The 18,405-nt window shown below is 35.5% G+C and overlaps 1 protein-coding gene across 3 annotated transcripts; it reads left to right on the top strand.

Annotated features, from left to right (window-relative positions):
• Positions 1-1,779: 1,779 nt before the first annotated feature.
• On the top strand, positions 1,780-14,319 carry fmr1 (fragile X messenger ribonucleoprotein 1). Of its 3 annotated transcripts, none has more exons than XM_066714971.1 (15): positions 1,780-2,050; positions 3,631-3,683; positions 4,121-4,214; positions 5,048-5,119; positions 6,665-6,813; positions 6,964-7,057; positions 7,148-7,264; positions 7,395-7,565; positions 7,824-7,902; positions 8,063-8,172; positions 8,661-8,750; positions 8,998-9,193; positions 9,435-9,614; positions 9,736-9,818; positions 11,071-14,319. In XM_066714971.1, the coding sequence occupies exons 1-15, from the start codon at positions 2,000-2,002 to the stop codon at positions 11,251-11,253; spliced, it is 1,722 nt and encodes a 573-aa protein (XP_066571068.1). In that variant the 5' UTR covers positions 1,780-1,999; the 3' UTR covers positions 11,254-14,319. The 3 variants fall into 3 exon arrangements, with proteins under 3 accessions (XP_066571068.1, XP_066571067.1, XP_066571069.1); XM_066714970.1 differs by having other exon boundaries at positions 4,121-4,223; XM_066714972.1 differs by lacking the exons at positions 1,780-2,050; positions 3,631-3,683 and adding an exon at positions 4,306-4,390.
• The last annotated feature ends 4,086 nt before the right edge of the window (positions 14,320-18,405 follow it).

The following is an 18,405-nucleotide window of genomic DNA, read 5'->3' as shown; positions in this document are numbered from 1 at the left end:
GACAACCTGAATCTGAGGAGAGATCTCACACATCTGTAGACCATATAATACATTTAACAAAACATCATAAGCTCATAACCACATCCATTTCCTTTCTGTTTCAAAGCAAAGTTTTAAATAATAGTTCTTTCTGAGTTATTTGCCAACTTGGCAGAAATATATATTTTTAACTTTTAGAACAAAGCATACACTACTGCCTACATCCATTTATATGTTTCAATGTCGTACAATCCATCCATATAATGAAACGGTGGGGGGTCATTTGGAATGAGACCATCCAGACACAACAGATGGATGTGGGGATATATAAGGAATTTGAGTAGAGAGGTGTGATTGGGGAAGTGTCTAGTGTCTGATACCATCACTTCTGCCTGGGCTGGGTGAGTCAGCAGGTATGACACGTGGAGTGGGAAAATCACATTCTATAGACTCTCTTCTGCACTGCATTGCCTGTACATTGCATCTGAAACCTCTACCTTAGTTCTTAAGGCATTTCTTTTATATCTGCAAAAAATATAAAATTGGATTAACACCTTATTTACAGTGTAAGAATGACTGCATTTGACCCAGTTCACTGTGCTCAACACTATCAAAACTGGTCCAATGCTCAGATGTACAAATGTGTAAGTGACCCATCGTTAGTATTACCAGATGCTGCAGTTTTACAAGGGTTGTGCCAGATTTAAGTTTCATTGTTTTGTCCCATTCATGAACTATGAAATGCTTAATAATTAATCCCGTGCTTCCCTTAACAGTGTTATAAAAAATATTTGTTCTTAAAACAAAACACTTTCATGTAATTAAAACATATTAAATTGAGTGAATTTCATCATATTATTATGATTTAGTTTATATATATATATATACACACACACACACAAATTACTTGGATTATGTTTTTTTAAGGTTGCTTTTGTATTGTTTTCATTATTATTATTATTATTATTATTATTATTATTATTATTATTATTATTATTATTATTATTTTATTACTGCCTTATAAAAATGTATTACACTTTTTCACTCTATAAATCTGGTAACCCCACCCATCAGAGATGTGTAATAAACATGACCTATTATGTCTTTATTTTTTTAAGAAATGAACCCAGTTTATTTAAGAGTAAGAAACCAGTGCTTCGTTTGCTTTACAAAATGTTGGATATATGTATTTATTTATTTATTTTCATTAGCTTCTACTTCTGACAATCATCAGATCATATTCGATTGTATGTGAAACCCTGGACAAGTATTGGCTGATGGGAAGCAAACTGATCACATGTAGACCGAATGACTATTTGAATGTGGTATTAGTGGGGCACAATTTAGTTGATAATGTGTCGTTAATGGTGACTGAAAAATGAATGAATGAATGAATTAAATAAATCATTCACATTAGTTCACATTGAGACTCGCAGCGCACTGCGACACACCCAGTGAAACTCAGAGCCCTAGCAACCCGCCGTCCCTGGACGTCCCAAAAACTCAAACTGTGGTCCCGCCCTTTCCACCCCAGTGCTGCTCTCACTGGCTACAATCGGACTGTAGGCGCCTTCTGCAAAACGATTGGTTTACAATGTTGTCATTTTGTCTGGTCTTGAAGAAAGTCATGAAATGGAAGCCATTTTGGCTCTGAATTTGTAGCTACCATGTAGAAGAAATATTGTGTAATTGGAGCCAACATGGAGAAATAAGGAGTACAGTTTCATTACCCTGCTCAGCCCAGCGATGAGGCCCTTGAACTGAAGCCCTCTCTGATCACGTGTTGAGGGTAAGAGGGGAGGCTCTTGTGTTTACATCGATGCACTCAGGAGCAGCTGGTGCGAACTGTGCAAAGACGAGACATGAATGTTTCACTTTCATTTCATTAGAAAACTGGAGGAAAAAGTCGGCTTGGTTTCGCCGTTGTGAGAGGCAGTAGCGAGGAGAAGGAGAGTAGCAGGGGGGTGTTTCTAGGGACGAAAGCGACCTACTCGCCGTTTAGTATTTAATTGCAACAGTCATGGAAGAGTTGGCTGTGGAAGTCCGAGGAACTAGTGGAGCCTTTTATAAGGTAGGAGGCTTAATGTAGGCCGGGGCTGCATTTCATTGGTAGTGGTGCCATTTCTTTGCACAGTTGACGCTTGATTGTGATTGAACGGGTGTGCGTTGCAGGACGCTGTGCTATTTATTTTGCACACAAAGATAACCTACCTGTGTAGGCCCTGATCTAGTGGTACCGTCCTTAGACATCGAACAAGGCCTACTCTCTACCACTGTGTACAATCAATTATAGTGATGATACATTGAAGTTTAAATGTCCTTCGTGCCTAACTGTAATCTATATCAGTATATTTATATTGATGTACATCCCTATATCTATGTGCTAACAATTCTAATCGAGATACTGTGTAACCTACTGTTGCTTCATAAAATGTATACAAAATCAAATCAAACACACAAACAAAACTGCAGTGTTTTCGCCATTGTCAGAATGAAGCTTTATCCTCGCTCCTAGACTAGTAATATCTATCGGTCTGTCTATCCACACACACAGATAGCTAGATAGATATAATCTGATATATCGTTAAATCCCCAAATACTAAGCTATATGTGCAGTTGCATAAGTGCTTGACTCAATATGAATTGTTCAATATATGTTTACGTCAGTAATGCACAATAAACCAGTTACAATTTTGCCCATACAAAATTGGTATGAAGTGTATTTAATTTATATTCAGTTTGGAAGAAGACAGACTTACTGATGTATGGTCTTTGTTGCGTATGTGTGGTAGTAGTTCTCGTTTTAGATGTCTATTTTGGGGAGAAAGGCGATAGGTTACTCTGGGTTGAGTTTTCTCCCTCCCTCCCCGGCTGAGGAGTTCATTGCATTGATAAAAGAATGAGAAACTTAAATTCCAGTGCAGCAGCTGCAATGCATGCAAAAATCCAGGGGCTGAAATGTATTAGTTTGTAAGTTCCTCTCCTGACAATCACACACTCCATGTTCACTTATTTAACCACCAATACTAGTTAGATGCGTCTTTTCCTTATTCATACAATAATCTAATGTTGTTTGTGTTATCAAAGTGAAAGGAACTTAAATAAATATACAATTTTTCAGATTTGTATACTATTTTTCTTGTTATTGAATGTTTACCCCTTGAAACATACATTTTATTTGTGTTGTCACTGTCACATGTACTATTGAGTAACATGTATTTTACAGTCTAGGAATTCTAGATAGATAATTACATAAATTAATAGATTACAATGCAAACTGCTTTAACCCCTTATACTTTCTTTCCAAAGTAAAGAAAACAGTTTCTTAGAACATCAGTAATTAGCAGAATTTCCAGTCAATGTTTAAGCATGAAATATAGAACCATTTAATTGTATAAAGTACTCGCACTAATTGTTTCAATGGAGCCTAATGGTCTTATCTTGTAACCATCAATCACTATTGTAATTTTGTTAATGTAACAATTTACTTCCATTCTCACAGAAAACAGAAGCATTTAAATGCATGTGCCTTTTGCTTATAACTATTGGGAATGACTTAATTTCTCATTATAAATATAATTGACTTTTGAATAAAGTAAATGTATGTGTATATAGAAATATGTGCACTAATTAACAAAAATCTAATTCCAGGCTTTTGTGAAGGACGTTCATGATGACTCTGTCACTGTTACATTTGAGAATAAGTAAGTCTAATACAGTTATATTCTAATTTTAGAACTACATTGTTTATAGGATATACATTTAATACAATGAATGTTGCCTGTGATGTCTGGAAATAGTACAGCATTAGTTTTGCACTGAATTAAGGCACATGTTATAGGAAGTACTACAAAAAATATATACACTGTAAAATATCAATTGCCAGTCAACAACGATGAAAGTTAATCTGATGCTATTTAAATACACATTTTAGTGTTTCAGATGTATGCATATAGTTTAATGCTGTTTCATAACATTTCATTTAAATATCTACCATCATTCCATTGTTGTGGAAATTGTATTTGCACGAGTTGACTTTAAAAACGTAAAAGCTATACAGTGTCCTTATAAATGTATTTATTACCTTGCTTTTTTGCTAGTCTACATGCAATTGAATGCAGTGCCCTGATTTTTCTTATAGCTGGCAGCCTGAGAGACAGATTCCCTTCCAAGATGTTCGATTTCCCCCACCTTCAGGATTTCAGAAAGAAATTAACGAGAGTGATGAAGTAGAGGTATGTGCTGTAAGTAACGGACAAGTATTTTTAAATCTATTTCCAGTTAAGTTACATGTGTTAGCTTTTCATTTGTGTTAACATAATTTAGATCAAATGTGCTGTGCTGCTGATTGAACCCTGTAAATATCAGAAGCTCTGAAGAAGGATGTAAAGAAACATTACATCCTCCACAAGTAGGAGAACTTTTCAATCATTTCTTTTGTGCTAGAGAGCTTGAATGTCTTAACATGGGCTACTAGATGTGTTCATTGAGTTGAAATGGACTTTTATACAGTCTTCAAAACAGTTATAATACAGTACAGTTATTAATACCTCAGTACAGTTTTAATTGGTGCTCTTGGACAAGTACAAGGAAATAAATACATTTGTTGCACAGCGCAGATAATATTACATACAACAATACTATGCTTTTTCACTCCCTGTAGTAATACATAAACTTAAATACAGGAATGTGGATGAACATTTAAGGCACTAATACTAGTGCAAATCAAATTCTAGAGGATATCGCTGCATGAAGCCAAGGGCATTTTAGGCAATACAGAAGAACCTGTGATATTCTACCCTTAGTAAATGGGTAGATATAGAAGTTTTTTCTTTTTAGTTTTTAACAGATTATAATGAAAGGTGCTTGAATTTTATTCTTAGAATTAACACTGATTCAAATTATATAATTGGTTCAAATTACAGCTGATATACAAGTAAACTTTAAACAGTGACTTATTTGTTAGCCCGTACTCCAATTTTGTTAGTGTTTTGTCTCCATGTACACTGAAACAATACAAATTAATGTTTATATATATATATAATTAATACTTACATTATTGCACTAGGTGTATTCCAGAGCAAATGACAAAGAACCCTGTGGATGGTGGTTAGCAAAAGTCAGGATGGTGAAGGGAGAGGTAAGCATTAGATTTTGTCTTTTGTTTTAAAAAGGGCACTTTGTGTACAAAAGCAAAAGGCCTATGTATCTGTAATAAGATGATATCTATCACTATTGACTACAGTAACTTCCTATCCTTGTTGTCAGCTGTTATGCGTTTGTTTTCATTACATAAAGCATTTATATATTCTAGCACTTCTATTTATGGTTTGAATTAGGGGTGGCCAATATGAATTGAAATTAATATCACAATATATTCCACCATCTGGATGATAAGGATACATCACATCACCATACTTTTTTTTTTTTTTTTAATGAAATTGTGCCCTTCAAATAATAATAATAGATGACAAAAGAGCTTTTAACCTCACCTCATAAAACCTGAAAGGGTGAGGCATTGGACATAGTATGCAATTGTTCCATTGTTTTTTTTCTCTCGCAAAACTATGCAAACACACAACATGAATAAAAGTATATGAATTAAGTAAGTATAATTTAAAATTGTGTATGAAAATATTTCAATTTCTCAGGATGTAAAGAAAATTTAAAACAATTACTGCTACATGGAAAATTCACTCCTCCCAAATATAAATAGTGCAGTCTGTTTTCAGCATAACACCAGTCATTACAGTCTTTTCAGACTGTATAAATGGTGTGTGACAAGCAGACTTTAGTTATTCTGAACAGAATCTGCACAGAATATGACCATTAAGCCCATGAATACTCAGACATTCTGCAGAAGTGTGCGCGACCACCCCACATAAACACGCCGACAGTGTGATGCATTCTGGGCACGGTACTTTTCTGTAGGATGTCTGCTTACAGGCATGTAACCGGAGTTATCGATAAAAAGTGGTGAGATTAAAGAGTTGAAAAACAAACTACAACTGCCATGGGTTGGATTTAATAAAAGGCTGTTTTGGAATCATACAACATTAAGAAGTATTCAATTGAAATTTAAAACGAGAGTAAGTGACTGGGTTTTATTTATGTAGCTACTGAATTGAATACATATTGTATCTGTTATTTATGATTTAATAAAGCTCTATTGGGATTTTATTTTTGTAATTTGTAAGTGAATATGTACTTTATCTGTTATTTATGATTAATTATAGTGCTATTTGTTTATAGCACAGCTTATGATATTTTGTGACCTCAATCAGTGACTAGAAGTATTGATTTCAAACAGAAAATTTGTTTTTCACAATGTATTGTCGGGTTGGTGACTTATTGATAATGTGCTTCTAGCTATTCTTTTTTTCTTTGTTACAGTATTGTTATAGTAAATGCAAATAATGTGTAATAATTACTGTATTACTCAACTGAAATTTAGAACAAAACAATATAGGCCTAAACGCTTTATTTAATTAATGTATTATTTCATCACAGTATCCATGATATAACAAAATCCATATCATGGTACAACATCATACTGGTATTCACATTCATACCAGTATACCACCCACCCCTAGTTTGAATTATTGAGAAAATGCAAAAAAAAAAAATGTTAGTGTGGTTTTGGTATGTCATAGTGTCTAAAAAGCTTTCCTCCCCATTTCTCCAGTTTTATGTTATAGAATATGCAGCCTGTGATGCTACCTTCAATGAAATTGTCACAATAGAGAGGCTAAGACCTGTTAATCCAAATAAGCCAGCAACAAAAAATACTTTCCTCAAAGTCAGAATGGATGTGCCAGACGACCTGCGGCAAATGTAAGCATGTCAACTAAACGACTACATACATTGTTGCTTTTCATGATTCCTCATTTGCTAACCAAGTTTATATATAGTGTCTGCTTTTGTCTGCATGAGTAATACTTTTGTTTTATATATTTTCTTGTGTTTTTATTTGTTTTACTTAAGGTGTGCAAAAGAATCTGCACATAAAGACTTCAAGAAGGCGGTGGGAGCGTTTAACGTGACATACGATTCGGACAAAAACCAACTAGTTATCTTGGTATGTTACCAGGTGTTCATTGCAATTTTAGCAGTTCTGTTTTATTTGCCTACTGCATTTCATAATCTATGTATTTTCTTTGTTCCACAGTCTATCAATGAAGTAACTGCAAAGAGGGCAACCATGTTAAGTGACATGCATTTCAGAAGCCTGCGTACCAAGTTGTCTCTGATGATGAGAAATGAAGAAGCTAGCCGACAGCTGGAGGTTAGTGAATTGGGTGGCTTTGAAAGATTTTGCTTTGCTGTTAATTGCTTGTTACAATGTTTTTACCTTAAATTCTACACACAATAAACATGATTCATGTCTTAATTATATTTGAACCTGGTTTAATCAGAGCTCCCGGCAGCTGGCCTCTCGCTTCCATGAGCAGTTTGTTGTACGAGAGGATCTGATGGGCCTGGCGATAGGTACTCATGGTGCCAACATCCAGCAGGCCAGGAAAGTGCCTGGAGTGACTACCATTGACCTGGATGAAGAGACCTGCACTTTCCACATATATGGAGAGGCAAGTTCACCAATGATTTCAAAGGGAAAATGTTTGTCATCTTTCCTTGCCTTTGTTACAGTTCTGTACTTGATCATGACACATACTAACAAGATACATACATGACAAATACATGTGACATTTATGTAAGACTTACTCCTGTAGGAAGATTGATTCAGTTTGGGAAACTGTATTTTATGGTTTTTATCCATTAAGATGTGACTGAATCTAAATTATGAAACCAAGTATTATTATTAATAATAATGTTATATTTCCTAGGATCAAGAAGCTGTAAGGAAAGCTAGAAGTTATCTTGAATTTTCTGAAGATGTAATCAAAGTACCAAGGAATTTAGTAGGTAAGAATTGAATATGGAAACAATACATCTGTAGTTTTGCTTTGGGATTGTGGATTGTCAAGTTATTTCATGCAAAGGTTTCCTTTAAGCAAAACTTTTAAAATTAAAAGTGCAGGTCATTTTAAGATGATCTTAACACTTACAATATTTTCTTGTAAAGGAAAAGTCATTGGAAAAAATGGGAAACTTATTCAAGAAGTTGTAGATAAATCTGGAGTTGTCAGAGTTCGAATTGAGGCTGAAAATGACAAAAAGAATCCACAAGATGAGGTAAGTTGGTTTGAATGAATTTGCCGTTTCACAAACAACCTTCCATTAAGTAAAGAAAATATTAATTTGGGCCCCTTGCAGTCAAAACCCTTTGGGGAAGAGATCTGGGTTGGAATGGAGTCATTGTAGCAGTTACTTTTTCTGAAAATGTATGTTTTGAAGACGGGAGAGAGATGGTTTAAATTTGGTAGAGATACCAAGCTGCTATGTTATTTATTTAAAGATCCATACTTTGCATGTTTATCAACCCAGTACAAATAAATGCTTGAGGTTAGTCCCCTCAAATCTAAAATCAAATATTTTATACTAACTAACATTGGGTTAACTTTCTTAACTGTTATTATCATGTGCAAGAACACAGGAAGCTGCTCTGGGCAGAGTGGTCTAATTGAAAAAAAATGTAGCTTTCTTTCAAGCATTATAAATGATATGGATTTTTAGAGAAGTGGGATGTCTTTTGTTGTTTTAAATCTTCCCTTTAATTACAGCTGGGCATGGTGCCTTTTGTATTTGTTGGAACAAAGGAAAGTATTTCAAATGCACGAGTTCTGCTGGATTATCATCTCAATTATCTGAAGGTGAGTTATTGGTATTTGTTTTAATGTTAATTACTTCTGTTCTGAGCCTTATAAAGCGTCTCGGGTGGGGGGGGTAGTGGGGAGTGGAGATAGTTGGATTTAAACTTTAAGTAGATACACCACATTTATTCAGATGGCATTAGCTTTCCAACAGAATATGAATATATCCATAAAGCAATTATGAATAATGAATACCAAACTGTGGAGTTTAACAGAGGAACCTGACACATTCAATGTTGTACTTTAGGAGGTGGATCAGCTTCGTATGGAGAGATTACAGATTGATGAGCAGCTTAGACAAATTGGAGGAGGTCCACGGCCCCCAGCAAGCCGTTCGGATAAAGACAAGGGCTTCATCAGTGATGACGGCGTGGGTCCCTCTCGAGGTGGGAAGCCGTTTGGTGGCAGGGGCCGTGGCAGACGTGGACCTGGCTTTGCATCAGGTATCGGACACCTCTATGCTCATCTACAGAACTACAATTAATCAAAGACCAGTTTCACACTGACTGACAAAATGAGGACAAAATACTCTGTGTAATGCAACACTGCCTGTCAGAGCTTTTCATTTTATCTGTGTATGTGTGTATGCATATATATATATATATATATATATATATATATATGTTTTGGTTGGTATACATAGTTGTGAATGTCAAATACATTTTCTGGACTATTTGCTTTTAGGAACCAACTCGGAAGCCTCTAACGCTTCCGAGACCGAGTCGGATCACAGGGATGAGTTGAGTGATTGGTCCCTGGCCCCCACAGACGAGGAGAGAGATGGCTTCTCCCGGCGTGGGGATGGGCGCAAACGGGGCGGCGGTCTGAGGGGCCGAGGGGGCCGAGGCCGGGGGGGGTACAAAGGTGAGTGTGGTTTGAATACAACAAGACATGGAATGAATGTTATTATGCTGTCGTTACAGTAATATTCATCACATATATTGTTAATATATACATACACATTTTATTTTATTTTTAATTTCAGGAAATGAAGAAATGCAGTGGAATGAGTCCCGGCAGCGTAATTCTAGGGAGGCCAAGGTTAGGCCACAGGAAGACTCTTTGCAGGTAATGAATTTTAATATTCCACTGTGATTTTCTTAAGCTATATTTGAGCTTCCTTTGAAAGAGTAATATGATAGCTTTTGTTACCATTTATGACCACTGGGTGTCTATCTCAGTGCATCCAAACCATTAGGCTAGTGGCTTATTTGTTCACCATCAGGCATAAAGAGGTGTGACGTGGAGATTTTGAAACATTACACTAGACATTAAATAAATAAATGGGAATACATATAATTTGTTTACATTAGATTAGTTCCTCAGCAAATTAAACATTAAACAACAATAGTTGGTGTCTTATTGTATTACATCAGTAGGTTACCCCCGACTACCATGAAACACTGAAATATTCACTTATATGGACTGAAGTTCATAAATCTCACTGCTAAATAATAATCTGAGTGAATTGCTCCTGTGAAGGGTGTCTTATTGTATAGTAGAGATCATCTCACACAGTTTCTGGACTCTGGCTGCACAAACTGTGGAAAACGACGCCTTGTATACAATAAGAGAGTCCCTTCTCATGACCTATTAACTTACTATAAATCGCACGTAAGGATTTGACACAGTAATATCTTTACAGTGTATTTTCATAAAATGTAACAATCAACCCCCCTTCTGCCCATCTAAAAATAGTTTGGTCCTGGATCCACTGTATCTAACCTACACAGTAGCTGATCTGTGGTATTTTAATGCAAGTTGAAACAGTTGCTGTGATTTTGGTGTTGGAGTGGTATTTCTAGGTATCGCTGTCACAGCAGGGGGGGCTTTTTCCCCCCGAAGACTTTCTTGAAGAAATGTATTGGTCCTGTTTTTGCACTTTGTCCGGATTTGTCACGTAATTCATCAGACTGCATTCGCTCTTGTGTCCAGAAACTGAAATAATGTGCCTGTCTTCAGCTCAAGCATCACTTAAAACTTGGCAACAAGTGGTAAAAACTGTGCTACCTTTAAGACCACGTTGGTGATTTTTGGTCTGTAATGCTGACAATTTGTGTCACATACTCACGGCCAGTGCCATCGGTAAGTACAGCAAAGTTATGCAGATATTAGATGCATTTCCTTGAATTAAAAAATTGTCAGACTCTGTATATGGACTTTGACATTGCATAGTATACACTGCAGTTAATTTAAAAAAAATGTAGATTCATTTGTTCCCTTGTAAAGAATCACACTGTTTGCAGGTGCCTGTAGTATGTTCTGAAGAGGAATGTCCTTGGGCCTTTATATATATATATATTTATTTCTGTATTTGCAGATCAGGATTGATGGCAATAATGAGAGGAGTGTTCATACTAAAGCTCTTCAGAGTACCTTCACTGACGGTGGAACAAGCAGCAACAACAGCAACCGACCCAGACCTGGCAAAGACCGCGGGCTAAAGAAAGAGAAGCAAGATGGCACAGATGTCCCGAGGGTGCTGGTGAATGGAGTGTCATAGACAAGAGTCTTATCTGTTTAATAACATTTTTTTCTGTATGGTTTCATTGATCCAGAAGCTTCTTTATTAGAGAAACATGTTAGGCCAAAGAGAATCAGGTCGGTAGGGCTGTCACATGACATGAAATAAGCACACGTCTGAACTGTGTTGAAAACATGAACGTTTGCCGCAAATAGAGAGGGCATTTGAGTGGTTTATAAATGTAGAGAAGAAGTTGAGAAATAGTTGGTTTGGGGGGTGGGGGGTTTTCTATCTGAATTTCTAGACTACCTATCAAATACATGCAACTCCTGCTGATTTAAAACCACATATAACACACGTTCTTGAAAACAGGTTTTAAGATAGTGTGCTCTGTAACATCTAAAGCAATGTTTTACTTTGTTTTCACCTTTAATTGATTATTAATCGCTTAAAGCCATCGTTTGTACTACTTGCATATGGCGTATGTTTCATGTCCTGTGTCACCTTTGGTCCACATAGGTGTGGTGGACCTCATTACAATGTGAGGTAACAATTGTTGCATCATTGGCAAAAAAGAAAATCCTGTTTGATCTGTGCCTTTTATATAGTTTGGATAGTATCTTAATTGGATGTATAAATCAGGGAAGAGGAAGTGGAGAACACTAATGTAATATACTTATATGTAGAGAACTTGGTCAACCATCGAAACATTTGTTTTTCTTGCAGAATGCATGCTTTTCATAACCTTTTTGTTTTTTTGCACTGAAGTCTTCTAGAATAGTATTACGTGAGGGAAGTTGTATGTCTGTTTTGTTTGTTTTTATTTGTATTACTTTCTCCAAGCAGGGATAAACCATAACTACCCACTCTGAGAAAGGGTAGGGGGGAAAATCTTAATTGAATCTGCTTTGCAATTCTTATGATTTAGAAATAATGCATTGCAAAAGAAAAAAAAAAAACGAAAGAGAAAAATGTGAAGATGCAGCCGCTAAATGAGTTTGATTGTTTAAAAGTTTTTCCCAATACAAAATGTCTGCAAAGGTTATCATAGAATAGCAGGATTTTGTTTGTTTATTTTAATAGGAATAGTTCATTTCATAAGAGGTAACTGTGTACTGAATTACAATTTTGTATATCAAAAAAATGCAATGTAGAGAATTCTGTAACTTACTTTTGTCTTACAAGGTTGTTGTCCTATGTTGTTTCAGAAGTGTAAGAAATTGATAAAGCAGAGGCACCACGTAACCAAACCCTGGCAAAATACTAATGCCTGACTACCATACTGCATGGCGCTTCTTAATTGTTTTGTCATCCCAAAGCTATTAAGTGGCAAGCTTCTTTCAAAACAAGGGCCCTGGATTCAATATTATTTTCTGCCCCAATAGATGCTAAACAACCTCAGATCCTTTTTCAAAGCACTACATAGAGCTCTTTGTGACTAGAGCTATCAGTTTTTATTCTGGTCCTTCAAAATGGTTGATTTGTTGCATAAAAATAGTTAAAAATAAATAAATAATAATAATAAATAATGCCTTCCTTGTTAAAAAAGGGATTCAAGTAGAAAACCAGGAACTTGGATTGAAGTAAGCAACTGGATTGCATTCTCAGGCATGCAGTGTTGTCTGAGCATAAGGATACAGGTCTTTTGAATACAAAAAGCATGCTTCTAAATGTTTTTATTTATTTTTATCCAATTTCATACAGTGTCTGCTGTTTCCTTGATCATTTGTAGGTCAGTGATATATTAAGGTAGTGATTTGGCTTGATCTACACTAATCACTGGTATGCAATAGATGGAAGATATTTTAGAAATACTAATGAAAGGGCAGTCATGTTTTCTGTATACCCACTTTTCTAAGATGCCCACTTTTTCTAATTGGTAAGTTCAAGCTTTAACCTTTGCAGCTAAATGTGTTTTAGCAACTGAAGAAGGGAGCTATTAAGCTTAACTGTTATAAGCATTTTTAATAATTAGTGCTTGTGATCTAAGCTTAATTTATTGTATAATAATCTACCATGTACTAGGAAAATGTTCTAACCCATTTAAACCCACATTGAGGTTATGCTTTTTTATTCTCTCATTCTCTCACACTTGGCCTGAACTCCCATCATTCCTACTCGTCGTCTTCATTGATAAATACTAACTCCAGAGTAACAATGAAGCAGTTTACAAGAAATACATGCTTTCTTGCTGCATAGCAAAATTCAGTGAAAAAAACGACCACATCTGAGAGGTATTGGACACTGAAGAGCAAAAATGAACTACTGTGTACTTTAAATTTGATTTATAGTGGCTGTTCTGTTAAGGTTTCAGGAAGGTGTGCTATGAATGGGTTTCATTTTGTGGTTTTATTTACAAAGTCAAGGTAAAACAAAAAAAGCTCAACTTTATTCACATGTGGCTTCTGTTCCTCTTTCTTTTGTTACTTAAAGTGCAGAACATGCCAGCTTGAAACCCTGATGTGTTTTGTTGTTTTTTTAATATTTTTTTTAATGTATATTACTAAACTGAAAACTAAAAATGGGTTTTGAAATACCCTAGAGCACCTTTACTTGGGTGTTTAGTGGTGGTGTACAAAGATGGAAATTAGGCATTGTCAGTTACCAATATTAAAACAATAAAATAAAAATGAAACCAAGATGTCTCATCAGAACTGAGAAGAGCATCACCATGTGGGTTTAACCCAGCCTTTGCAGAATAGATTGTTTACTCCTGGTATTATTTTTTATTATACATGCATCAGATGCATATAACATATACAGAAAAGATGTTGCAGCACACTGCACACTGTTAAAAAAGACATTAAATGTCTTCACAAAGTGTTGCCAAACAAGACTGATTTCTTAGTTATTTATTTTGGGAATGTATATGAGAATTTAAAACCTTTCTTGCACACATCATTATAGGCTGTTGTGGTTTAAAACATTCTGTAGATAATTAATCAAGGTAGACTGACCTTGTATGTAACTGCACTTGGGGCAATATTTTTCTCTGTACATATTAGCTGAACAGATTGGGTTTTATGTTGACATTGTTTGGTTATAGTGCAATATATTTTGTATGCAAGCAGTTTCAATAAATAAAGTTTGATCTTCCTCTGCTAACTGAAGTTTATTTCTCTCTGGGGTATATGAAAGAAAAATAAGTGTTGAACCAAGCCAGTCACTTTTTATTTTTCTCATTCACGTTTGTAATCCGCATATAAAAATATTCTGTTTTATACCAGCTACGCATTTAATATTTTATTTACTTTGTTATGGGAATTACAAAATATTTTACTTGAAAACAGTATTGCACTAACATTTCAGCGGTTAATTGTATTTTGCATTGCATTTAGTTTTGTGTATTATTGATTCAGCAAATGTTTACCTTATGAAGCTTAATATTTTATGTATCCTCTCACACGTAATTGGGTAGAAAGCATCCATTTCAATCAGTTTATATTGAACAGTACCTATCTTCAGGGGAATTTTTTGTGAAGTATTTTTGTTTTGTTTTGTTTTTAATGCAGGTTTATAATAGAGTTGCTCTTCGATGCTTTAATGCATCAGTCGGTAAAGCCTCTTAAATGCGTCTCATGCAAACACTCACATTCCAAGCGCCTGCCATTAAATAATTTAAGTTTGGCAGATGATAGGTTATATATACTGAATAGTAATATCCTGAAAAGAACTACATTAAAACTGGTTTAATATTTGGTGGAGCTTGTGCAGGTATATTGGTATTCTTTTTGGCAGTCATAACTTGTGAAATGCAGACTTTATCTTTGAACTAGATATTGGTTTCTTGGTCCAGATGTTAGTGAGGGTTTAGTTACTCTTTTGTGTTACAGATAAAGAGAAAACATGTCTGTAAACCTCAGAAGAATGTTGTATTGTTTGTATTTGCTTTGGTGTGTTTAAAAAATAGAAAACGTTAATTGATAGATCTAAATCTTTTCATGTGTATTGTACTTGTGAGTGTGTACAACATTTGAAAAACTGCACAAAACCACAAATCTTCAGTTTGAGCATTTAAAATGTTCTCAAAATGTTACATATTTCAAGGGAATAAGGCTCCTGCAGTCGGGGAGAGGAAGGCTGTTTTCGTTTTTTTTTTGTGTTTTTTCTTCCAGTAAAAAGGATAGTGAAAAACATGCCCTCTTTTAGCACTTTGTTATATTACAATGAGACAAAAAAGGAGCTCAGTACATAATATTATAGTGGCAGTTTAGCACAATATATTGAAAACATGAACAAAAGGAAATGTGTGATTATCTACACATCATATGACATAGTTTCCAATACTCAGCCATGGTTTTAGGTGTTGTAATGATGGGATTTGTCCACATGATGTCACCCCACTGAAGAAAGAGAATTGTAGAAGCTCATAATATTGACTGTGTAGGCACTGGCTTGAAAAGACAGTGTGGTTTGTATTCCTGCTCTGAAGCGAATGTGGTGTGCTGGTATAAGCTGTGATGGCTCCTGCATCACTGCAAAATGATATATCCCAATTAAGTTCAGGAAAAAAAAAACAAGAAGCCTTCCCATGCCAGCCTGACTTTTGAGGCTTGACAATGGAATTAAAGCTGTCATTTCTGTATTCCAGAGATTGACCTAGTTTTGCTCTTCCAACAACAACAGCAGAGAGGCAGCCGGGAACTGAAGATAGCCTTGGTTTTCTCTTGGCTTTCAGTTGTATGGCGGTGCTGCTGCTGATTAATTTAAAACACTAGTCACCCCCCATTCCCAGATCTAAGTGAATATGTCTTCTGCATAATAAATAATAAATGCTCAGGAAATTAATGACAACACTTAAAATTGTGCCTCAAGTACCATTTAATTAGCATATAATGACAGACATAGTTAATTCATTAAAGTCTATTATTAGTTAAATGGGTATTCAGTTCGATTTAACACGTGGTGTTATTTTGATAACACGATGCTTATAAATAAAGGTGATGGGCTGTCTTGAAGGCATTAATGTATGTTGCGATACAGATGGGAAGACAGTTCCCCAAATAATTAGCTTAAAACACCCCTTTGTGTTTTATAAATGTCTCCTCTGCAGAGTTGAATTTCTTAGTTGATCCTTCCCCGTGCTCGTTTCAGAGTGTTTTCCTAAGCTGTCCAACTTTTTGGCATCAATTTATTTTTTCAATTGCAGCAGACACGTCTGAAAGACTCCACATATCATAACTGTGACATACTGTGTTCTCAGTCCATTATTGAACTGCCAGCCTTCCTGCCAGTAACACTGTAGGAGGTTTCAATCCTAAGCCCTGCACAATTAGTATAAATACCAGCAGCCGATTGAAAAATAATAGCCTTTGAAATTATGTACTTTTTGATTGTGAGCAATTTTTTTTTAATTTTTTTTTGTAAATGGTCCCTCACAATAGAAAATGTTTTTGCACTGTTTTTCAACCCTCACGTGTTTAATCCACCTGTTCTTGTGAAATATAGAAGCCTATTAAAGGTGTATACCTTACAAATGCTGATTACAATATATCTGTATGATATATATATATATATATATATGGTAAGATCTGTTTTAAAAGACTGATGCAAATAACAGAAGGTTTAGTGGTATCACACTTAGTACTCAGTGCAGCATCCACTTCAAACATCGCTCACTTTCTTCTCTAGTGCATCTTGATGTGTTGTCCAAAAGAGAAGGCCTTGTGATTTAAAAAACTGCACTTGCCTTTTTGAAATCGTTCACTTTGGTAAAACGCTGTCATTGGACCTTTTAATCTGTGCCTGTGCTCTTCAAAGCACTCCGTCTCAGTCTCCCTCACTCTCCCTGGTGATTCATCTTCATGCTGTCCCTGTCACCCGCCCCCAGCCCCGTCTGAAATCCTGCACTCCAAGGAGGAGAGAGGTGCCAGGCTCTGGGGGTAACGATAATGCTCACAACTACATTGACAATCATCGCAGAGGGATGGGAAAGGTGACATGTTTGTGTCATTCACATTTGCATGTGTGACATCTCCTATCTTGCAGAACGGAGATGAGCTTTAATTCAGTTAAAACCAAAAAAAATAAAAAATAAGACTCACAGAGACAAGTTTAAGAAAGCATTTTATCAGTTATGCTTTGCTTCCCTGCCATCATTCCCCATATAGAAGCCCTTGTCAGACTGCTAAATCATGGTAAAATCTTGTAAGTTGCAAAGTGAAGAAATGCACTCATACTTGTTTAACAGAGATGCCAGAGTTGTAGCAATTAGACATTGTTTTTAAACCGAGCAGAAGGCCAGGCTCTCTTAATTTTCTGCAGTTGTTCTTTTCAGCAATTGCTAAATCTTGTATGTTACCGCAAAAATTAGACGAATGGCCACGGCACAGCGTTAATAACTAAGAAACTCACAATGCAAAAATACAGGAACTAATGCATTTTCAAAATTATTCTCAATAGGGATGTGCTGAAATGTTGATGTTGACAAGCAACTCTTTACACAGTGTTCTCTGTTTTCTATTCTAAAGTCCTTTTTTTTTGGCGCTCAAGGTGATGATGGCAATGCCACATTTCCCTTTCTCACTTTGTACAGCTTCAGGTAAAAAAATATTTGTTTCTTTTATAATTATGTTAGCATTACAAAAACCATCCAAGATGTGTGTGTATAAATGTTTACTTAGCAGAAATAACTTAATTTAAAGATTACCCATTTATCTTTTTAAATGTACCCAGTTTATCTGACTAGCATCTGTAATTCTGAAATGAGTCATTATTCTTCACTTAAATATGACTAAAGAAAGATGCATATATACAGCACCACCTACTGAATGTGTGCTTGTCTTACATGGCATGCATCTATCAGGTTTTTAGTTTCACGAACCTACAAAAATGAATAACACATAACAATCAGCCAAGAGTAAAGTGTAATTATATATGCAATGGGATAGGATATTAAACATTTTCATTCACTCCCTGAGTTTAATTAATTTGGTGAACATTTTTATTTTGGCTTTATTTTATTTTTAAGTTCAGAATGTTGAAAGACGAATAAAATGCACTCTCCGGAGCCCTTAAGATTGTTTTAAATAAAGCACATCCTCCATCATAACATTTATCAAAACAAAGAATCCTTTCTAATCCAGCCAGAGGCTATCACAGCTCTAACCAGTACAGTCAAATTAAATTTGTGCAGGAGCTATTTTAATGCTAATGTCAGATGCTTGTCTCCTAATGCGTTTTGATTAGTAT

Source organism: Amia ocellicauda, chromosome 10 (assembly GCF_036373705.1).
Source record: "Amia ocellicauda isolate fAmiCal2 chromosome 10, fAmiCal2.hap1, whole genome shotgun sequence".
In the NCBI taxonomy this organism is placed as follows: domain Eukaryota; kingdom Metazoa; phylum Chordata; class Actinopteri; order Amiiformes; family Amiidae; genus Amia; species Amia ocellicauda.
Note: the sequence above shows the minus strand (reverse complement) of the source record. Positions and strands in the feature narration are given on the sequence as shown.

Excerpts from the sequence above, each read along its gene's own strand:
- fmr1 (XM_066714970.1), top strand. The coding sequence starts at position 2,000 with ATGGAAGAGTTGGCTGTGGAAGTCCGAGGAACTAGTGGAGCCTTTTAT. Across the intron at positions 6,814-6,963 it reads CCAGACGACCTGCGGCAAAT|GTGTGCAAAAGAATCTGCAC; the intron begins GTAAGCATGTCA and ends GTTTTACTTAAG. Across the intron at positions 9,194-9,434 it reads TGGACCTGGCTTTGCATCAG|GAACCAACTCGGAAGCCTCT; the intron begins GTATCGGACACC and ends ATTTGCTTTTAG.